This window comes from Pyrgilauda ruficollis, unplaced genomic scaffold, assembly GCF_017590135.1.
Source record: "Pyrgilauda ruficollis isolate IOZ18807 unplaced genomic scaffold, ASM1759013v1 scaffold127, whole genome shotgun sequence".
Classification (NCBI taxonomy): domain Eukaryota; kingdom Metazoa; phylum Chordata; class Aves; order Passeriformes; family Passeridae; genus Pyrgilauda; species Pyrgilauda ruficollis.
Window position 1 is genome coordinate 163,645 of NW_024511099.1, and position 23,451 is coordinate 187,095.

Consider the following 23,451-nt stretch of genomic DNA (forward strand, 5'->3'; position numbering starts at 1 on the left):
CGCACGCTCCCGGCTGGCCCGCGAACAAAGCCTTTCCCTTGGAGCCCTTCCCTGCCGCCTCCCTCCTGCCCCGGCCCCCTGCGCTCCGCCAGCCCCGGGGATCCCCGGCATCGGCACAGCCCTGGGGGTCCGCAGCATCCTCCTCATCCCACCCTGCATCCCTGTGCCAAACCCCTCCATGACTGCTCCCAGCATCCCCGAGCTCCAGCTCTGCTGCTGGGGGATTTTCTGAGCTGCAGCACAAAGGATGCTCTGAAATCAGAAAGCAAGGAAAATGATGCTGCCTGTAGCAAGCTTTAAAATCTCATTTTTAGGCCAACTTATGGAAGGGATGTCACAATTCTTGGGGTTTTGAGCTGCAAATACAGCACATCTTCTTTCCCTTCCCTTAATGTCCCCAGTGCCACACCTAAAAGCAAAAGTTGTTCCTCTGCTGGCAAGGAGGGAATGTTCTCAGGTTCCTTCTCTTTATTCTTAGTGTTATTATTGTTATTAATATTATTATTGTTGTTGTTGTTGTTGTTGTAATTATTATAATCATTCTCTCTGAGGATAGAAGCACTCTGTCAGAGATACATCCTGCCCTTTGCTGGGGAGATTGTTGTCTCTAAAGGGCCCGAGGTGAGGCTGGGTCGCCCCATGCCCTGTAAAAGATGTGGAAAAACTGAGGCATGGAGCCACAGCAGCATCTACCCCACTCTGAGCCAAAATTCCTCTCTTCCACATGCCTTTCCCTGTCTGTGTGAGGTGAGGTTCTCTCAGCAACATCCTCATTCTTTCTGCTGGGCAGCAAAAGCCTTGGTGAAGCGCAGAAGTGGCCACGAGATGCTGTGTGCAGTGGGGTGGGCTGCAAGCTTTGGCAAAGGTTGTCACTTCCAGGGATGCTGCAAAGGGCTCCCCTCCTTCCAGGGATGCTGTAGCATTCCTCTTCCTCCAGGGATGCTGCAAAGGGCTCTTCCTTCTCCAGGCCTGATTGTGGTGATGCTCAAAAATCAGGCAGCTGCCTTCCTGTGAGCAAAAACCAGCCAGTGCATGGAAACCCCAAGCAGAAATCACTGGGCTGGGGGCCGTAGGGGAAGTGGAGAGAGAGGGCAGGGGAGAGGAAGGAGGGGAAAGAGGGGAAAGAGAAGAGGGGTGCATGGCACAGCCAGCAGCCATCTGCCATCTGCTGCTGCTGCCTGTGGAGGTCATGCCCCATGCGAAGTTAAACCATGTCAGGAGCCACAGCAGTTCCTGAGAACAGCAAACCTTTCCTAACAGCAAACACAGGAGATGTCCTGTGCTGCTGTGCTGCTGGATCAGCCATCCCAGTGAGAGAGAGGATGGGTGACCCTTCTGCTGCCAGCCAGGGGGCTCGATGCCCACAGTGGTGCCACCACCCACTGTCTCACATGGGTGCAGAGGTTGGGAAGGCACAGAGCAAAGCCTTGTGAGAAAGGTGTATTCAAAGGGGAGACTGCACTTCTCCTGGGGATCACATCCTCTCCTGGGAATCCCCAAGGCTAAGGCCATGGAGGGGGGCCATGCTGGAGCTGCAGATGGCTGTGGTTCTCATGGGCATGTGTGCTGCATGGCCACAGATGGGCAGCTCCAACCTACCTCGCAAAAAATCCAGGTTCAGAAATCCTTCTAATTGCAGTTTTCCTTTCCTCAGCACCCAAAAGGAGGTCAGGCATCCCGCGGCAGCCAGCCTGGGCATGCAGAGGGAGCAGGATCCCAGTTCTTGGCTGCATCTCCTGCACAGACACCAGCAAGCAGCGTTTTCTGCCAACTGAAGCGATGGAAGCAGCGAATAACCCCGGCATGCCCAGGCTCTGCACAGCCCAACTGTCGGCCAGCTGCCTGTTCCTGGGAGGATGCAGTGCCACAGGCAGGGAGCATTTTCTTGCTATAATCAAGAAAAGAAATTGTGCGGATCGGAGCAGCTGAATGGCAGCCAAATCTGCTTCTCGGCGGCTTTTCTACACTCTGTATTCATGTATTTGGCATGAGTAGCTCTGCATTGAGGTAATTCATTAATGCTCAACCAAAAATGTGTTTATGGAAGTCTTGAAATAGTTGGTAGAAGTGTAAGACTTTCCTTCCTAAAAGTCTAGGCTCTCTCTGTGATGGGAACTGGGTATTAAAGCAACGAGTGCTGCTGCAATCAGCTGCCAGGGAAGCGACTGCAGGCGGCGTGTGCCCTGCGCATTCCCACATGCTCTGATCTCCTTGTGCTGAAGCTTTTCCCAAGATTTAGTGTCCATAAGCACCATGGGTGGGATTTGCAACAGTTCTGCTCATGCTTGGGGTGTGGGGACCTCACCCCAAGTTTCTCAGAGAGCAGTTTAGGGAGCAAACACAGGGTGATGCAGCTGGAAGTGCAGCACTCCGAGCTGACGGTGGGACCAGAGAGTTGGCTGAGCCAGAAGGGGCTGTGGCAGACCAAAAGCAGGGGAAGGGGAGGCAGGACAGCCTTGGGGAGGCCCAAGGTCTCTGGCCATCACCCAGGAGGTGCAGTGGCTACACCCATGCAGAGCAAACAGCTTTTTCAGGTTAGCTGTGGGTTTCGCTGCTCGCACAATGGATATCGCTGTTGTCGTTCCAGTTATAATCCTGTATAAACAAGGCTGACCTCTGGTTATTGAAAAGAGCTGAAAATAAAGACAACTTTCTCTGCTTCCTCAGATGCGGTGTCTGATTGCCAGGCTTGGCCGACACAGCCCACACCGTGCTCCCAGCTCAGCCCCTGCAGCTGATGGGAACCTGCAGCACGGCTGGCAACAGGGCAGAGTGGCAGTGAGCACCCAGGCAGAGAGCCACTGTGGCCCAGGACACCTTCCCACTGTCCCTGAAGCCCTTCACTCATCAGAGGGAGCTGGCAGCCAAAAGAAAGAGCACATGAGCAGGAAGTAGCTGAGCTGGGCATTCCCTGGACTGGGAGTGGCACAACCGCCCACTTTCCCCCACTTGGGTGGGTGTTTGATCCTGGCTGGGGACACGGGGGATTTGTCACCCTTGTACAGGCACATGGCTGCAGCCAGGATGCTCCTGACACGGCTGCTGAACCCCAGCTGCCTCGCTCTGCACTTTCCAGCTCCACCTGACCCACTGAACTATTTGTGCCCGAGGAAACCGGGCACTGAGCTGGGCCCTGGAGCAAGGGAGGCTCCGGTGAACACAGCATTTCCCAGCGGATGACTTCAGCCTCCCAGCAGGGCTCGCACACAGCCCCAGCCCAGAGTCCTTTGCTCTCCAGGAAGTGCCTTTCTTTGGGAAGCCTTTGTTCCAGCAATGCTGGAGCAGCTCCAGCCCCAGGGGAGCCCACGGGAGCTGCGGCACGGGGGCACCTCTCAGGGCACTGGGGGAGCTGCCAGCCTGGGCCGTGCTGCACAGGTCCCCAAAAACTGTGTGAGGAACATCCCATGGGATGGATCCCTGAGGATCCCAATCTCCTTTGGCAGGTGTCACCTCCATCCCACCTGGCTGCATTGCTCCCAGTGGCCTAATGATAATTATTCACTATAATTAATAAGAAATCTCTTCTTGTGAAGTACCTCATTCATCCAATTGCACACACAACAGCACCGGCCACACTCTGCTGGTAATTGCATGGTGATTAATCAATTAGTGATGTGAACACATCTAGAGGCAGGGCTGGTCTGTGCGAGCAGGGGAAGGCAGTGCTGGGCACCAGAGGAGGGTGCAGCACTTGCCCCCAGGCCCAAGGACCCATCCTGCCCCTGCCCTGCACCCTCTGCAAAATGAGGATAAAAAGCAATTTTCCCATTGCAGCTTGGAGCCTGGCTACTGCTGTGCCACAGGATCCTGCTGGCATCCACCTGCCTCCTTTGTTACCTGGATGCAAATTTTGGGGACAAGTCCCTTGGATTTGGTTGCACAGCCTCAGCCTGGGGCTCCTGCACCAGCCCACAGGCAGCAGCAGCAGAAATAACCATCAGCTCAGCTGGCAACGGGCTCTTCCCTTCTTGTCATCCCCACCAGCCCCTCTTTGAGCCCTCAAATCCCTGACATCCATGGGATGATCCAGGTGGTGCCACATCTATTTTTAGCCGGGTGGGAGCTCGGCATTGGACCTGACTGGGAGAAATAATCGGGAGCAAGCGGGCTGAGGGCGGGGAGGGAAAATGCCTTTGTACTGGGGAGCAGAGGCGGCCGTCCCGCCACGCTTCCTCTGCTAGGTGTGGTGCTGGGCTGCGCGGGATGCTCGGAAGGGAAGCCAGGGGCCGGGGTGGGGTCAGCCAGCTGCCAGCTCCATGAAACTGGGGAGGGAATGAAAAAAAAAAAAGAAATTAAAAAACACACAACTCCAGAGGCTGTGTGCTGGACTGGGGTCCAGCTTGCGTGATTCCAAGGCCAGCGGGGAGGGCATGGGGAGAGGTCACTCGGCTGGCACGCACCGGTCCTGCTCCGCCCAGGGATGCCCAGAGCTTCCTCCCTGGTGTGGCTGGTGAGGAGCCACTGGGTCACCAACACCCCGCCTTCCAGCCCTGTGGGCAGCAGGGCGAAAGGAGGGTTTTATCCCCCTCTCAGGGAAGACCCTGCAACTTCACCCCACACCTGGGTGAGGGGGCTTTCACTCCCTGGAGTGAAGCTCTCTGCTGCTGGCTGTGGGGAGAGGGAGGGGAGCAAAGTGGGGTGGCATTGTTCTTGAAGGCAGGCTCCTCCCGGGCTGGCCTGGGGATATTTTGGGTGCTTTGCACCCAGGCATTTCTGTATCCAGGCATTTTTGTGAGCTTTGTATACTGCTCCATCCCTCTTGCAGCTCTCCTTCCCCACTCTCTGTGCTTTGCCTCCTCCAAAACCATGCCACACTCCGTGGCTCTTCATCCCATTCCTTTTTTTTCCCTCTCTATTTGTTTTCTTTTTTGCAATTTTTTCTCCTAATGATGCAGAACCAACAGCAAATGCACTGTAAGACCCGGTTTGCAGACCCAGTGTGAGTCTGGGTTTCATGCAAGCTTGAGGGTTGAAGTGCCTGGCTTTGCTCCATGGCCAGGAGTTCTCAAACAATCCCATTATAACAGAGACAGCAGCACCACCCTGATCTCTGCCCTCTGCAACAGGGAGAGCATCTTGAGCCCAGGTCTGGAGTGGCTGCAAGAGCAAGAAGTGTGGGTGACATGAGGCTCTACCTCCCCTGTGTTTTCCTCAGCTCTTAATATCATTCCAGAGCTAGGAAAATCAGAGCTGCCCCCCCTCCCAGCCTGCTGCAGCTCATCCCACCACAGCCCAAATGCCAACTGGTGCCACCAGATCCAACCCGGCTCCAGGGCAGCTCTGAGCACACCTGGAGGCCAAGGATTCTGCCAGGGCCGTGGAGGAGGCCACAGAGAGGATGTGATCAGGGAAAGCACCACATGCTTGGCTGAAGCCTGGCAGAAGGGGGATGTTCCTACCAACTGCCCAGACTGACTCCCCCAAAGGCTGCTCACTTCATTCCACAGGCAGCCACAGGTCCCAGCCTGAGAGTCCCCAGATCCCCCAGCATCCACCTTGCTTCTCCCAGAGCAGGGACAAAGAGCCAAAGCCTCCAGGGGCTCTGCTCTGGATGGCAGCAGGGACTGCTTCTCCACCAAAGCAGTGCTCCAGCTCCCTCTGGATGGGGGAGAGAGGAGAGGAGACTCCTTGCAGCTGTGTGGGCTCTCCTGTGGACTGGTGCTGATTTGCACTTTCAAAATTTTAATAAGAAGCTCCAGAAACGTGAAGGAAATCTCACCCGAAACCTCTGTTGCTCCTGGTTGATGATTGAAGAATAAGTGAGACACGATTTTTAATTTTTTTTTTTTTAGAGGCTTTTGTTTTGTTTAGGGTTAACAGCAGATTGGCTTGTCCAAATCACTTCCAGACACACAGAAACCATGGCATGCAATACCCCACGGCTCTGAGAGGCTGGAGCTGGGCTCTTGCGCAACCCAGTGCCCCAAGTCTTCCTAAGGCTGAGGTTCACATTTCAGGCTGGGGTCTAGGGCATGTCCACAGCCAGAGAGGGCCTGGGGGCAGGTACTCGGAGCTGGGACATCTCTTCCAAGTCAGCCCCCTTGCCCCGGGGATGTCACATTGTGCCAGCCAATCTCCTTGACTGCAAATGGATCCCGCAGTAACTCCCAGTGCTAAGGGCAGGAAGGACCTTCAGACCACCTAGGCTGACCCTTGGCACTGCAAATCCCTGCTGGATGGCAGCCAAGCCAGCGGAGCAGTGACCTGGTGGCAGCAGGGGACGTGCTGCTTTGCTGTGGCTGCCGACGGCAGCGTGCTGTGGGTACCCAGCCGTGCCCAAGGCATGCAGCAATGGCACAGCCGTGCCAGCCCCGGCAGCCCTGCAGGCTGGGCTTCGCCACGATCACCTGGCTGACACTAAGCCCCCCATTCCTCAAAGTCCCTGGAAAACACAATGCTTTTCATGCAAACGGCATTTAAGGAGCCGATTCTTTGCCTGACACTGAAATTCCCACAGAAAATTGCCGGGGAGAGAGGGCTCACCCCTGCCTTCACCCCAGGGCTGCTCCCAGCCCCGGATGGGGAATGCTGGCCAAAACACACACACGGAGTCAGTCGTAAGAAAAATAAACGCCGAGCCCTGAACATCCCTGTGCTCCTGCACACAGCCTGGCAGGCGAAGCTGAACGCTCCCCTGCCTCGGCACCGCGGGTGGTGGGGGCGAGGGCAGGGCACAGGGAGCAGAAAAGGGGCTCGCAAAGAGAAAAAGAAAAAAAAAAAAAAAGGAAAAAAAAGAGACATAAATACCAAGAGAAACAAGACAGCAAGAAAGAAAGACAGAAAAACAGAAAGAAAGAGAGAAAGAGAGAGAGAGAGGGAAAGAGAGAAAGAGAGAGAGAAATAGAGAAATAGAGAGAGAAGGTGAGAAAGGAAAGAAAGGAAAGAAAGAAAGAAAGAAAGAAAGAAAGAAAGAAAGAAAGATTAAAAAAAAAAAAAAAAGAAAGAGGCAGAGAAAAATTTAACAACCCTTCTCCTTGGACAGAAGGGAACGGGGCAGCAGCTTCCACACCGGTCCCAGCTCGGCCCTCCCCGGGTGGCTCTTCCTGCTGGTGCCTGGGGACGCCCCCCTTCCCTCCTCCTCCTCCCCCTCATCTCCTCCTTCTCCTCCTCCCCCTCATCTCCTCCTCCTCTCCCTCTCCTCCTCCTCCTCCTCCCCTCGCCCCGCTGATTGGTCCAGCCCGGCTATATTTTGCCCCTTCCAGCCCAGCATCATCCCAAAAGTTTTTTTTGGGGGGAAAGGGGGGAAAAAAACAAAAAAGATAGGAAAAAAAAAAAAGAAAGAAAAGAAACCAAAACAAACGCAGGCGAGCCCGAGTCCCCCGAAGGCAGGCGAGGGAAGCGAGCTGCGGGCGGCTGCTCGGCGGTGCTGGACCCGGTGGGACGCGGCAGGAATCCCGATTCTCTCTCCGGCACCCGGTCGGGTCGGACACAAAGTGCTGTCTAGCTGGAATGAATATATCTGAGTCTAACTACTGCCGAGAGGAGATATCGCAACCCCGGGGCGACTGTTCATGGGTCACCGCCGCCGTGCCGGCCGCTGAGCCCGGGCTCGCCTTCCCGCGCCCCCCGGGAGCCGCCTCCCCCGCCAGCCGCACGCCCAGCCCCGAGCCCGGCTTCGCCTTCGGCCCCGGCCCCGGCGGCGCGGCCCCCAGCGCGGCCCCCAGCCGCACGCCCAGCCCCGAGCCGGGCTATGGATACAGCCCCCCGGCCGGCCGCCCCGAGGGCAAGGCCGCCGAGGACTCCCGCATCCGCCGGCCCATGAACGCCTTCATGGTCTGGGCGAAGGATGAGCGCAAGCGGCTGGCGCAGCAGAACCCCGACCTGCACAACGCCGTGCTCAGCAAGATGCTGGGTGAGCGGGAGCGGAGCGGGAGGAGGGCTGGGAGCGCGGGGATGCGGGGTGCGGGGCTGGGGATGCGGGAGTATGGAGATAGGGATGCGGGGATGCTGCGTTACGGGGCTGGGGATGCGGAGGTGCAGGCTGGGGATGCGGGCTGCAAGAATACAGGGCTGTGGGATTCAGGCTTACAGAGCCAGGGACATGGGGATGTGGGGATGGGGATCCAGGCTGCAAGAATACAGGGCTGTGAGATGCAGGCTTACAGAGCTAGGGACATGGGGATATGTGGCTTAGGATCCAGGCTACCACAGTACAGGGCTGTGGGATGGGGAGGATATCGAGCTGAGGAGACAGGAATGTGGGAGTACAGGGCTGGGAATACAAAAGTACAGAGATACAGGGCTGGGGATGTGGGCTGCGAGAGTGCAGGGCTTCAGGATAAGAGGGAACAGAGCTCAGAATGTTGGGGTACAGAGCTGGGGGTGTACAGAATAGGTGGATTTGGTTCTGATAGTCCAAGGCAGTGGGATGCAGGGCTACAGACTGGAGATGTGAATTGCTGGGATAGTCAGGGATTCAGGGCTGGGAGTGTGGGATGGAGCGGTACAGGGATTTGGGATGTGTGCTAGAGTCCAGGGTTGTGGGATGCAGACTGCACAGATACAAGGTAGCAGGCTATAGGATGCAAGGATATGGGATTCTGCTAGCCAGGCTCCAAGGGTACAGGACTGCGGGATACAGACTGCAAGAATATGGGAGCGCAGGAGCTGGGGTACAAGGATGGGGGATACAGAGATGGGGGATGCAGGGCTATGGGCTGCAAGGGTAAAGAGCTCCAGGACACAACCTTTAGGAATGTGGGATGAAGGGCTACCAGTTGCAGGTTGCAAGGATGCAGGGCTGCAAGGATGCAAACTGTAAAGGTGCAGGATTCTTGGATGGGACTCTTGGATGCAGGACTCAGGCTGTGGGATGTGGCGTTACAGGATGTGGGAATATGGGGCTGTGGGATGTGAGGATGTGAAAACACAGAGCTGCATGTACACAAGATGCAGGGAAACAGGGCTGCGGGATGCAGAGATGCAGGGCTGAGGGATACACAGCTGCAGGGATGCAGGATATGGGAATACAGGCTGCAGGATGCGGGATGCATGACTATAGGATGCGGGATGTGGGAACACGGGAAGCAGGATATGGGTAAATGGAACTGCAGGATGCGGGACTACGGGAAGCAGGATATGGCCAGACAGAGCAGCAGGATGCAGAGACACGGGGCTGCGGGGTGTGGGGATGTGGGATTCAGGATATGGTGCTGTGAGTTTTTGGGATGGGTGGTTTGCACTGCAGAGGTGCAGTCTACGGATGCAAGATGCAGGGAAGCAGGGACTGTTGTCTGTACCAAGGCGCAGTGGGAGGCAGAATCCCCAGTCCTGGCAGAGGTATTCCCATTCCACGTAGCCCCATTCTCCCACTGCACTGAAGTGCTGGGCACTGCCAGAGCCTCCTTCTGGGACAAGGGAATAGCCTGGCTTGGGAACCCATTCCCCAGCCCTTCCTGCTGCCAGCAGTGAGACCCCGCTCAGGTGCCAAGCCATCTGCAGGAGCCCTTCACCCCTGGGCTGCCTCTCCCTGGATGCCCCCATGCCCTGGCCAGTGCCAGGTGGCTGAGCCACTCTCACGGATCTTCTCTTTCCTCTTCCAGGCCAATCGTGGAAAGCGCTGAGCGCCAGCGACAAGCGTCCCTTCGTGGAAGAGGCAGAGCGACTGCGAATCCAGCATCTCCAGGATCACCCCAACTACAAATACCGCCCAAGGAGAAAGAAGCAAGCCAAGAAAATCAAGAGGATGGAACCCAATATCCTCCTGCATAACCTTTCCCAGCCTTGCAGTGACAACTTCAGCATGAGTCACCATGGCGGCAGCCAGCCGGGCCACCCCCAGCCTCCCCCACTTAACCACTTCAGAGAACTCCACTCCATGGGGTCGGATATTGAAAACTATGGCTTGCCAACTCCTGAGATGTCTCCCTTGGATGTCTTGGAACAGACCGAGCCGGCGTTTTTCCCTCCACACATGCAGGATGACTGCAACATGATGCCCTTTCGCGGCTACCACCACCATCACCAGATGGAGTTTCCCCAGGAGAAGTGCATGGGGCGGGACGTGGCCGTGCCCTACACGCAGACCCCCTCACACTTGGCCGACGCCATGAGGACTCCCCATCCCTCCAGCCTTTACTACAACCAGATGTGCTCGGGAACTCAGAACGGGCTTTCCGCCCACCTGGGCCAGCTGTCGCCCCCGCCTGAAGCCCACCACATGGAGAGCGTGGATCACTTGAACCAAACCGAGCTCTGGACAGACGTTGACCGCAATGAGTTTGACCAGTATTTGAACATGAGCAGGACTCGTCCCGAAGCCTCGGGCCTCCCTTACCATGTCTCCCTGTCCAAAGTGACTCCTAGAAGCATCTCCTGCGAGGAGAGCAGTTTGATATCCGCCCTGTCCGATGCCAGCAGTGCTGTTTACTATAGCCCCTGCATCACTGGTTAGGTTGACCCCACCATCCAATGCGTGCACCAGGAGAGCCCCGACTCTCCTCTAAAAACAAAAAGCCATCCTCCTTTAACCACGAGCTCCATCATATTTAGAGTATCTCATTAAATGCATCGCTTTCTTGTTTGTTCTTTTTTATTTTGATTTTTTTTCAATTTTTTTTAGAGACAGACCATGCTGAACTCACTGATATACCGTATAACTATATAACACAGATAGACGCCTTTCCCCGCCGTGCTCCCCGCTCCAGCCCTCGGCAGGGCACATCTCCAGCTCCCGCCAGCTCCAAGGGGCATTTTCAAGCCAATTCCAGTAAATCCTGCCTGAACCAATCACACCAGGATGAGCCAAAGTGTGACCTGTCCCCAGTATTTAACCCAAGGACAGGTGAACTTTTATGGGGGAAAAAGCTTTTAGAAAGACTTTGCCGGGGCTGTTAAAGAGTCGGCGCCCATTAGGGGTGGGCTTTAGGACAGTTTTTACTGTATTCTCAGCAATATATTTTAATTGGGCAACAAAACTATATTTTTACTAAGCATTTTTATATATAAAATGGTATTTAATGTCTTTTGGGGTTTTTTTATTAGACTTTTTAAAAAGAAATCAAGGGATATCCATGAGATCTAAAGCATTTATGTAGCAAAGCTGGATTTAAAGAAAAAAAAAAGGAAGGGGGGAAAAAAGGAGATATTTTGTGAAAATGGAATGCTAATGTAAATATTGAGGAACAACTGACTGGAATTTTGTACAAAAGAAAAATATGACTGCAAACACTTTTATTGTCTAGAACTGTATGGAGAGCAAACTGTTTTATTCTGGTTAATTATTAAAACATCTTCATATAATTGTTCCCATCTTGTGTGCTTGTTGTGTGAACACATATTTTCCGCAAATACATGTTGTCCCAACCATTTCCAGATTTTTGTATCCGTTGATTAATGTTTTGACAACCTGGCAAATGTATTCATTTCCAAGCTGCCGCCCGCCCGCCCCGTCAGCCGCCTCGAGCTCCGCGAGCGCGGCTCTGCTCTACTCGGCACGGGACAGTGGCTTGGGATGGGATGGGATGGGATGGGATGGGATGGGATGGGATGGGATTCTGGCAGCAACCCCACAGCACCGCGCCGTGCTGCCCGGAGATGCTCCCAGCAGGAAAAGCAGCTGTTCTCAGATTAAAATATAATAAAACATGTGATATCCTCCTCCGAAACGAGCCTTGGTGTGGTCATTGTTTTGGCAGGCTGGCAGCGCACCGATGCATGGTCCCCATGGCTCACCCTGTTTTCCCATGAAACCCCCCAAAAATAGAGCCAGGCTGCTCCAATGCTTTCTCTCCAATCCTCAGAGCTGGAAGAAAACTCTGTGTACGAGAGCCTTTCCTCCTCCTGGCCTTCATTGGCTGCTTCCCGGCTCCAGCAGCGGCGGATCTTGCCGAGCCATCACCATGCCCAGCCGGATCCTGCTCAGAGCTGCTGGTGCTTTGCTGGAGCTTCATCCCCGTCCTGTGAATCACTGTATGATTTACAGGGAGCTTTTTTGTTCAATTTGAAAAGGAGGAACAACAATCTGTTGCTTAAAACCCAGTGGCATCCGTTCCTTGAGCGCCGAGTGATTTAAACCAGGCTGATATCGCCAAAAAAGGCTGTTTAAAAAAAAAATTTTTAAAATTGAATAGAAGAAGAGGTTTTTTGTTGTTGTTGTTGGCAAAGAATTGCCTTTTAGGGGAAATGGATATTTAACAAATGACATTAATTTTCAAGCTTCTCCTAAATTAAATTCACATTAGTGTTAACAGGACTCAATCCTGACTCACTTTTTTTTGTTGTTGTTGAATGTGAAGCGCTAATAAACGGGACCACTCCGGGGGCTGGCGACGCGTTCCCATGGAACGCCACAAAGGCGCTTCATTGTCTTTCCATATACAGTATGTAAAAAGGGGGAATACATGGAAAAATGACCTCACTACCTACACGGGAGGGCTGGCGGGCGCCCGGCGGGTGCCAGAACCCGCGCTGCAGCAAACAAACACAACACCAAATGAGAAGCATCCTGTGCCGCCGCCGATGACTATGAAAGGAAGCAGCCGGCTATGGGCTCCATCCCGCTCCGCTCCCCAAAGCGGCCTGGGAGGAAGGAGATGAGGGAGGGGGGAGAAGAAGAAAGCCCTGAGTTATTTTCCAGCTCCCAGCTTCCAGGTACCTTCCAGGCATGGATGCGGTCACTTCCTGCGGTTCAAAGCAGCGGTGAGCAGGCCGGTGCTCGCCCAGCTGCTCTGCCGTGCCGGGGAGAGCCGCTGTCCATCACATCGTGGAGCAAATGTGAAGTCACTTTTCTGCAGCAGAAATTCACTTCTTGCCCTGTGGTTCAGGCTGTGCCAGCTCACCATGGTTTTTCAATTGAAGGAGGGTCAATTTAGATTAGATATGAGAGGTCGTTAGAACGAGGGTGGTGATGCACTGGCACAGGCTCCTGGAGGAGCTACGGATGCCCCATTCCTGGAAGTGTCCAAGACCAGGCTGGACTGGGCTTGGAGTTACCTGGTCTAGTGGAAGGTGTCCCTGTTCATGGCAGAGGGCTGGAACTTGATGACCCTTAAGGTTCTTTCCAACCAAAACCAGGCTGTGATTCATGCCCCAGGATGCTGCTGTGGGGCTACAGCAGGTACTGAAAGCTGCAATGGATGGTCATTCCCGTCCATAACTGCACCAAGGATACACCACGTTGAGGCCACAGCCACTGTGAAAGCCCCACCTCTCTGGCCAGCCCTACCCCAGGTCACAGGGAAACAAAAGAGAAGGGAAAGGAGAGAGGAAAAAAAGCCCTCCACCTCTCCACAGTCGCTGCTGCAGCCTCATGGTTTAACCATGGCCAGGATAGGATTTGTCCCCCTCCAAATCCAGGGTTTGGTGAGACTGGTGGCACAGCGGCTGATCCGGCTCCATCAGGAGGACAGAGGGCTCAGCTGAACCTGGGAGAGGTGCTGGGTCCTTGGGAAGGGTGATGGAACCTTGATGGGTTTTAACCACACCACTTATTTTACATATTATTTTTATAATTTTCTATCTTGTTTCATATATTATATATTAGTTCTATGTTTATCTGTATTATTTTACACACTAGAATTTATTTTATATTTTTGTATATTTAATATTTTAATATATTTTCAATATTCTTTTGTATGTTACTTTTATATATTTTTGACATACGTATTATTTTTATCTTTCCCCTGTCCCTGTCCCTGTATAGCTGCTCTGGAGCCAGGAAACCATCCCCCAGTGTTTTCTTTCACTGCATGCCAATGGCTCAGGTGTGACGTGGGACTGGAAATGGCTGGAGCTGACATAGTTTGAGGATGATTTCACTGCCGTTATGGCTCAGGCTGGGGCTGTTACTGCACAGCCCCTTCCGATTTTTATGACTTAATCTCTCCAAAGCTCAAGGCCGGATGGTTTTGGGCTGGGGAGGAGGAGTGAGGGGCTTTTAGCAGGTCGTTACGGCAGAAATATGGAGAAGGTACTTGACAGGTAAATGGAAAACCTGACAGCCCATCCCGCCGGCTTTCCCAGGATGCAGGGAGAGGGGGAGGCGATGCCAGGTCCTACCTGGGCTTTATGGGCAGGTGGCATCTGCTCCGTGTCCCCTGGGGGTGAGGGGCAGTGGATTCTACCCGCGTGCAACTGTGCGTGCACCCCAACGCATCCGTGTGCAAACCTGCACGTGTGCAAGCATTGGTGTGCATGGATGTGGATGGGTGTGCAAGCACCTGTGTGTTCCTGCACCACTGCATGCACCCATGCTCACATCCATCCATCCCTGTGTGCATTATACACGTGTGCAGGCATGTGTGTGTGTGAACATCCCTGGATATCCGTGTGCCTGTGTCTGGGTTGTGTGTGTGTGTGCATGTGTGAGCACCTCTGCATGTGTGTGCTGCTCCTTTTTCTGCATCTTTTTTGTTGTCCCTTTGTGTGTCTGAGCCTGCACATGCATCCATGAGTTCCTCCACGTGTATCCATGCGTGCATCTCTCCGTGGATATGTCTGTGCTTACATGTAGGTGCATCCATGGGTGTGTATGCATCTGTGTGTGCATCTCCATGTATTCCTCCCTCCATGGGCCCGTGTCCATGTGTCCATGTGCACACACCAGTGTGTGTGTGTGTGTGTGTGTGTGTGTGTTCTGCTGGAGGTTCACAGATCAGCTTTATAGACGTTCTGGATTTTTTACAGCGTTACGGAGCGCTCGATGACATCACCCACCCAAATATTAAAACCTCATGTGCCAGCCAGCCCAGCCCGGCAGCGTTCGGCTCCAAGCTCGCTGTTCCCAAGGCTGAGGCTGTGGCATAGCCAGGGGCAAATGGGATGCACAGGGCAGCCCCAGCCATCCCAGCCCAGGGCTCACCGTTGGGTGAGAACACTGACACAACAGCCTTGATGAAGTCATCCTGGCTGGGATGAACAGGGAATTAGAGCCTCTTCATCCCTGTATTTTGCGTGTTCAGCATGGGGGCATCTCTGGGAAAAGGAACAAGATGCCGATGCTGGTTCCTCACTGTGGCACCAGGCAGCTGCTCTAGACCAAGTGATGGGACTTATATCTCCCCCTCTTCCAGAAAAAAAAAAAAAAAAAAGATTTATCAAAACCAAACCTGTTTGTGGGAAACAGCTCCAAAACATTTCCTGACTCGAGAAAAAGTGCATTGGAAAAAAAAAAAAAGTTTCCAGATTTTTTTTGATGGGAGGCAAAACCTTTGGAGAGGTAACAGCATTCTGTGGTGGGAGGTTAACCAAAGGGAAAAGGTTGAAATGCAAAGAAAGGTTTCAAATGTTCTCAGAACAACCTTTCTTGGTCGAGCAGAATCAAAGCTCCCAAGCCTTCCCCAACTTTCTTCTTTGCAGCTCAGTTTGGGAAAGGAAATGTTTGGAAATCTCAGTGCTCCTTGCAGACAGGAAAGGCCCCGTTTCCTCTGCACCATGCCCAGAGCTGCCTGGCAGCAGGAACACTTGGGTGAGGCTGGGTGCCCGCCCCAGCTCTGCTTCCAGCAGCAGGAATTCTCTGCAGGCAGGGGAGGGCAGCCGCCTGCAGGTAACAGGAGTTGGGATGTCATAAATATTACAGGTTTTGCAAAAGAAAAAGAAAGAAGCCAGCAAGGATTCTTTAATGTGACCTGGGAAATCTGTGCAGCCTGAAACACTTCAGCACTTTTATTGATGTGAAGTTCAGCCTCTACATCCCTTGTGGAGCTTTGGTTGTCCTCCCCCCAGCTCCCAGTGTTGCCCCCACCAGCCCTCACATTCCTTTCCCTGCCTTAGGGCCACCACAAGCCCCTGGACCCTCAGTCCCCAGCCCCACACCAACTCCTGCTCACCCAGCACCGTGCTGGGGCCCCGTGAGGAGGACAGGTCCCTGTGAAGGAGGTGGGTTTGGCCTCGTTGTGTGAACCATGAGGGACTTCGGGGGGCTTCTTCTCCTCACTGGCTCTGAGCCAATTGAGCTCCACAGCATCTGTCAGAACCACTTTGTGCTTCTCTTCTGAGGTGATTCAGCAATGCTGTGAGGTTCTGGGAAGCCAAAGGGTCATGGAAAGTTTGGGAGTGTTCTCCAGAGGTCACCTAGGCCAATCCAATCCAACATAACAGAACCCACACAGCACGACCTAACCCAACCCACCCAACCCACCCAATGCAATGCAGCCAAACCAACCCAGGCCAGCACAAGCCACCATAACCCAACCAAACCAATCCAACCCCAAAGAAACCAACCCAACTCTACCCAACCAAACTAACCCATCCATCCACCCAATGTAACCTATCCCAAGGACCCAATCAACCTATCCCAACATAACCCAACACAACCCAACTGAGCCTGCCTAACCCAACACAACCCAATCATCCTAACTCAACTTCCTACGCAAGTTCTAAATCAAGTCTCCCCATCGCCTCCCGCTCAGCCGAGCTCAACCATTCCGGGATGTTGCAGCAGTTTTGGTGGGAGCCTCTCCCTCCTCCTATGCTCGGCAGCCCAGAGAGGTTGATCCCTTCAGGGAACTGAATCATGTCCCCCCCACCATCGTGGGAGCGTCACAGAGCGTCTGAAGCTCGTCAGGAGAGTCAGGCCAGGCCGCGCGGGGCCGTTCTGGGAAGCCATCCAGCCATCCGCTGGAGAGAGGAGTCTGCCTAAAAATGCCTCTGCTGGCTCCTCTCCACGCTCCGACCGTCCCATATGGAACAAATGTACATTTTCCATCAATTGTTTGTATTTTGCATTTAAAGAAAGAAGGGGGAGGGAAAGAAAAGCCAGCAAGCAAGCGAGCTACACATATACGCAAAGCGTCGGTGACAGCAGATAGGCCCCATCGCGGAGAGGGAGAAACACTGGCCGGCGTTCAAGAGACTCAAACGTATGGTATGAAACAATAAATTTTAAGTGTGTTTTGACATATTTGGTGGTCTCTGCCTCATGCTTAATGAGCATTGGTCCACGTTGCGGGGGAACTGCACAGCTCGGGTGGTTGGCAGGCTGTGCCGGGCGGGGGGTCGGTGGCCAGCGAGGCCGGAGGCAGGCATTGAGGAGGTCCTGGCATGTGTGTCCCAAGGGAATGGGGCACGGGGATGTGACACCACGGACTGCACTGGCGTGCTTGGAGGAGGGGATGCTGTGGGTAGCACAGTGCCTCGGGGGGACAAGCAGTGATGCCAGCTTGCAGGAAGAAGTATCAAGAGGTAGAATTGGGTTAAATTTGGTCAGGAGGGGACACACAACATGGTGGAGACGTCCCAGAGCAGCATCCCTCACCTCTGCATGGCTTGGGCAACCTGTGCTCCCATCTCCAGGCTGGGTCCCAGCCAGGCAGAGCTGCTTTGCCTGCAGGAAGACCGTGGGCTCCCACATCCCATCACCACAGCTAGAAAGCCCGAAGGGATGGGCAAAGCAGCAGGACAAGGGAGTGCAGCCCTCCCGCATCCCGCGCCCCTGTGCCAGGCTGCCCGGCTCCCCCCGTCTGGCAGGGCTTGATCAGAAAGATGGACATGAAAGTGGAGCTTGGCTCTGGTTTCTCTCTCATTCAGAACATTCAAAAACTATTAACTGTGGTGGGGGTAAGCAGGCAGCTGGTTTTAATATCGTGCTCTTCCAATTGTGTTGGGTTTTTTTTTTTTCCCCTTGCTTTTCGCGAGCACTTTAAGTGACATGGTTACATGTATTTGATTAAAAAGCTGTAATTCAACGAGTGCATTTTCTTGTACTGTACAAAACGGCTTAAAGACACAGGATTTATTTACGGTGGTCTCCCAGTTTTCCAGCTCTGCCAAAAGACAAGATGACAGTGAATTCACAGGAGAGAGAACAGATAGCAGCAGAGGGGGACATGCAATTTCTCCTGGCTTTTCCACTGTGGGGAACACAACTGGGTCATTTCCTCTGCTGTAAGGTCAGCCCACTGTCACCAGCCTGGTCCTTGGGGCCATCCACTGGTCCCAAAAGCACAAGTTCCTTTTGGTGTCCCCAGGACTGGGTCTCAGCTTACAGGCGCTGGCAGAGGTGACAGCTAGGTTTGTCCAAACTGGCCCCTATCCTGCCTACAGCAAGATGCTGCAGGACACAACTGGAGGCAGGAGGGGGAGATTTTTTCCAACCATGCCCATCCCCTGCCCGTGCAGAGATGCTGCCAGCACTGAGGAGCTCGTCCCAATCCAGCAGCTCTATTTCCTAAGGAGGAAAAAGCTTTTATGAGATCCCAGCAAGGAGCCATGGCCTGATGCTGCTGAGAGCCCTGGATCATCTCCTGTTAACCCCAACATCTCCCATGGCACAGCCACAGACTGGAGCCATGCTCACCCACACCTTTTTGGCTCTCTGCTTTCAAAGTGATGAATTTCAACCCAAAAAGGCAGTAATGGAGATGAATAAAGAGCATGGAGCTGCACTGCAACCCCTCAAACACTAAAATTACCGTATCCCCTCGCTCTGCTGGCCACCAGGGGCCGTAGCACGGTCCCTGCACTCCATCACATCCCTGGGCTTTTTGCATTCCTCTGGCCTGGAAAGGAGGCGTGTGCCTGTGTGTGCAATGTTGACCCCACAAACCCACTCCACCCAGCACAGCTTCACCTTTCTCACCCAGATGTATAATAAAAATTTGTAATAAAAATAAATCCAGAAATGCTTGCACCTCACCTGCCTCAAAGTCCCTGATGAGCAGCCCCGGGGACACGGACAGCAACCCCAGCACCACTCAGGACCACCCTGGGAAATCCCGGCCTCCCCCATCCCTGCCTGGGGGGTCGGAGCCTGCCTGGCTGCTGGCCATGCCGAGCTGAGCTGTGTCTCTTCCTCAGCTCGCTCCTGCCCAGGGATCACCTGCAGTTCAGTTGATTTATGAACGGAGAATTTTTCGAGCTCTGTTTCCTTTTCATTGTTGTTTCAGTTGCTGCGCTCGCTTCCGCCTGCCTTTGAATAACTCCTGCCACGCTGTGAGCGGTGAGAAAGGCACCGAGTAAACACTCACACTCAGCCCAGGAGCGGGGCAGGAGCCCTGAAAACAGGGGGACACAGGGCTGCCCACTGGCTGGTCCTGCCTGCAGCAGGAGGTTGCTGGGCTCCGAGTGAGCAGAGCTCCGAAATGGATCTCTCTTGTCTCAAAGCAGCAGTTTGGGAAGGGGCAGCCACATCCTAACCTCCTGCCCCATGACACAGCTCCTGGGAGGTGGCAGTCCTGTGGGGATGCTGCTCTCCCCTGCTGTGGCTGGGGAGGAGAGGGTTGTGGTTGGTGGTTTGACTGCAGGGACCCTAAAATGCGATTTTTGGGGGAGCAATTCATTGCCCCATGGAGGGCAGGGTGCCCCCACCCAGGGCTGTGCTCCACCCGGCTTCATTCCTGTCCTCACGCCCAGCTGAAGCAGGGTTCCCACTGCGGTACAGCGACAATGCTCTCTAGGGAGCTTGGGTTGATTTACAGCAAAGCCCTTGAAAACAAGAAAAAAAAAAAAATCAGGAAAGGAAAGGAAAGGAAAGGAAAGAAACCCCATCCGCAATCTCAGCTCAGCCCAGGACCCACGTCCCCGCTGCTGCCACCTGCCATCCGCCTTCCCCCTGCCGGGCCACCGAGGAACCCCCATCCCGGGCGATGGGCAGCTGCCCGTCCCGACCTGCGCCCATTGTCCTGCCCTTCCTCCCCGCGCCCCTCGCCCCCCGCCGCCGCCCCGGGGCCGGGGGGAAAACAGGAAGCGCTCCCCAGCACGCTGCTGCGGAAATGAGACAAGCGGGCTGGAGCGGCGGCGAGGACGGCGGGAGGAAGCGGACGGGATATTTGGAACTGACGGCGAATTCTTGGGCTTATCTCTGCGCCGCAGAGGCCCAGGAGTCCTTACAAAACAGCGCCCAGCTGGAGCGAGGCCCGCGGCTGGGGACGCGTCCTCGTCCCCAGCGCCACCCCTGGTGCCCGGCTCGGCGGCGGGATGCTGGTGACAGGGAGGGGACACGCATCCAGTGTGGTGGGTGGCACCTGCGTCCCATCGGTGGTCACAGAAGGGCCCTGAGGCCCCGCTGCAGTGTGGGGATGGGCAGCCCGCGGGCTGAGTGGTGCCCAGATCGGATGTCCCATCCTTCTGCAGGAATTCGGGGATGAAGGCACTCCCCAGCATCCCTAAAGCCTGTCTAAAATTCCGCCTGTTTTATGAGCCCCCAGGCACGAGCTCCCCCTTTCCCATGGGAAACCATTCCCTGTCCTGCCCACAGTCTGCACTGGGACACTTTCAGCCCATCACCTTCCCTTCCACACCCGCAAGCTCCAGCGGCAGGGCTTGGGATGGGGATGCTGGTCCCCTGCCTACGCTGCCTTCCCTGCCCACGAAGGGTTACAGCCAGCCCAAATTGCTCCGATTTCACCCTTCCATCTGCTGCTGGCCTTTTTGGTGGGTTTGAATTATTTTTCCTAACAATGCTGTGATACTTTATATTCGGCACACCCCAGCTGGGGAATAGAAAGCGGGTCCGGGCTGGGAGCACCCGACCCAAAGGCAAAGGTCTCTGCAGTGCTTCCTAAAAGCTGGAAGCTGCCCGCTGCGGGCATGGGAGAGGGACCGGGGTGGTGGCATCACCCCGGGGAGCTGGGGCTGCTGCCAGCACCCAGGGCTCCCCAGTTGGGCTTTGGTGGGGTCAATCCTTCCTTTATTAATTGGTAGTGAAAATTAAACAGGAGCCCATGCAGCGGGCAGGGGAAGGCAGTGGGAGCACCCCAGGGTCAGCGCTGGGAGCGGCTCGAGGTGGGTGTCACCTTCCTGGAGTGTCCCCAACCTGCAGGGGACCCCGGCCGAGGGCACCCAGCGCGGCGGCTGAAGGAGGCGCCTTTGGAGCCGGAGAGCGCTGGCGGTGGGGCGATGCCTGCGGACGGGACCCGCCGGGGAGGGCTGCCGCGGCCAGTGGAGCCAAATTTGGTGGCTGGGGGAGGGGGGGGGCAGGGTGTGACGGGTCACCCTGGCAGAGGCTGAGACTCCTCCTCTGCGGGGAGGAGGACAAAGGATGGAAGCGGCTGCCCCGTTGCAACACATCCCCGGCGAGCACAATGGAAATGCCATCCTCCGTCTTGTGAAACAGGAACCTCATATGATCTCGCTGAAGGCTTGGGGACGCTCTTGTAGGTCTGAGCGTGACGCTCCCCGGGCTCCTTTCTCTGCCCGCAGGGGGATAGGGAGACTGGGGAGTCCCCCAGAGCATCCCTGCCCTGGTGAGGACCGAACTGCCACCGCTGTCCCCTGTGGCACGCTGGACCCTCTGGCAGGAGGAAGGTGATGCCCTGCCACTCACCCCGGGGCCAAAACACCCACAGGTTCCCCCCTGGCCCCACCAAAACACCGTCCTATGGTTCCCCCACAGCTCTGCTGAGCATCCCCCTCCCGCCCTCCTCGAGGACTCCTAAATAAACTTCGTCCTCTCTTTATGTTCTTGACCCCAGATTTAATTAGACCCCCATTTCCTGCCTATATGAAAAATCACTTCCCCGAGCAGGTGGCTGCGATACCGCGGGGGCTGTTGTTGTTTTCTTTGGGGAGGGGGGAAGGTGGTAAATGGGGGGAAGAGTTTGTTGTTTATTTTTATATTTACAAAGCGCAGCTTTTTCCTGGTGCCGGGCATCGGAAGAGTGGCAGGATGTGACCTTCATCCATCTCCTCCTCGCTCACACAATACGGCCCCGAGCACCGCGGGCTGTCGCCGGCTTTGTCCCCCCGCGGCCGGCGGGCACCTCCCGCGCCGCCCCGCCGGCACCTGGCGCCCGCCGGCACCCGGCACCGCTGCCCCCCAGCTGGGCCCCGCCGCTCACACTGCGAGAAAAAGGAAAATAGGAAAAAAAAAAATCAGAAAAAAAAAAATAATAGCAAGGTTGCCGGTTTCCTCTCTGGAAAACAAGCTGGAGCTGAGCGGGACAGCAGCGTGGGAAGGAGGGAGAGAGGGATCCCCTTGAGCCCCTAGGGAGCTTCCCCTTCTTGGGGAGTGGCCTGGGCACGCTGCCTCCTCCTTCACTCCGTGTGTGGGGCAAAGCAGCCTTTTTCCACCAGGCCTGGGGCAAAGGAGCACCGTTCTCCCGTGCGTGGGTCAAACACACCTTTGGCCCCGTCCAGATGCAGTCCTGGCATAATCCGGGGCAGAAGGAGGGGATGCAGAAAACATCTGGTTCCCTCACCCTGAGATCGTGGGGAGCAGCCAGCAGGCAAGAGCCCACCCAAACCCCGGCAGAGACTCGCAGAACGGGTGCTGCTCTCTGTCCCCATCCTTCGGAGCATCCCGATTCTTGCAGGCTCCAGCTGCCGGGGTCGCTGTGGGAGCTCGGCTGATCCCAGGTGTGGAGCTGGCAGTGCCCGGCCTCGCCATGCCAAGGGAGAGGAGGATGAAGACATAGCGGAGTGAACTCTCCTTGTTTTCCTTCTTCCCACGAAGCACCACGATCCCAGAGCCCCTCACTGTGGGGAGGGACCCGGCCCCACCCGTTTGTGCAGGTCAGAGCCTGTGGTGATAAAGCTGCAGGGACAAACCTCTGATGTGACCCCAAACCAGCGCTGGCACCCACCAGTGGTACTTGCTGGTGGCAAAGGAATTGCTGCAGGATTTTACAGGGACAAGGGGTCTGTCACCCCAGAGCACCTTCCCCAGAGGGTCCCTCAGTGTGACTGAGCTCCACTCTGAGCTGCCCAAGACCTCAGGCCAGCTCTGTCCAGGGGGCTTGAACAGGGGCTGGCACAGCCAATGTGACCCCCCAGTACCCTCCAGCACCGCAGTGGCAAAGCTGGACACTGCCAGCTGGCACGGGGCTGGCGTGTCCCAACCCCCTGGTGACAGCCCGGATCCTGGAGCAGGGGTGGTGCTAGAGCATGGCATGGCACAGCATGGCACAGCATGGAATGGTGTGGCACAGCCTTCTATGGCACAACACAGCACATGCTTGCCATGACACACCACAGTATGGAGTGGCATGGCACAGCATGGCAAGCATGGCACAGCGTGGCACAGCATGAAACAATGTGACACAGCATGGCACAGTGTGACACAGCATGGCACAGCATGGCACGGTGTGGCACAGCACAGCACAGTGTGACACAGCATGGCACAGTGTGACACAACATGGCACAGTGTGGCACAGCACAGCACAGTGTGACACAGCATGACACAGCACAGCACAGCATGGCACAGCGTGGCACAGCATGACACAATGTGACACAGCATGGCACAGCATGGCACGGTGTGGCACAGCACAGCACAGTGTGACACAGCGTGGCACAGCGTGGCACAGTGTGGCACATCATGGCACAGTGTGGCACAGCACAGCACTGCATGGCACAGTGTGGCACAGCACAGCACAGTGTGACACAGCACGGCACAGCACAGCAGAGCACAGCATGGCACAGTGTGGCACATCACCAGGGCTGCCCTTGCTCTCACAGAAATGCCACCCAGAGACACCAGCACCTCAGAGCCACTTCAGTCCCACCCTGGCCAAGCACCCAGCAGCAGAGAGGGGGCTCATTCATTTCTCTTTAATTCCCCAGCATCCCACAAGCTGC

General features: G+C 55.4%; 1 protein-coding gene and 1 long non-coding RNA gene across 2 annotated transcripts; one reads left to right on the forward strand and one right to left on the reverse strand.

Moving 5' to 3' along the window:
• The first annotated feature begins 7,219 nt into the window (after nt 1-7,219).
• SOX18 (SRY-box transcription factor 18) lies at nt 7,220-11,241 on the forward strand. The gene is made up of 2 exons (XM_041458345.1): nt 7,220-7,852; nt 9,543-11,241. Exons 1-2 carry the CDS (start codon nt 7,450-7,452, stop codon nt 10,391-10,393), a joined length of 1,254 nt encoding a protein of 417 aa, XP_041314279.1. The 5' UTR covers nt 7,220-7,449; the 3' UTR covers nt 10,394-11,241.
• Nucleotides 11,242-17,656: 6,415 nt separating this feature from the next.
• LOC121348634 lies at nt 17,657-18,970 on the reverse strand. The gene is made up of 2 exons (XR_005954381.1): nt 18,575-18,970; nt 17,657-18,106 (listed from the first exon to the last, which is right to left on the reverse strand). It is a non-coding gene; the product is annotated as an uncharacterized LOC121348634 (long non-coding RNA).
• Between the last annotated feature and the right edge of the window lie 4,481 nt (nt 18,971-23,451).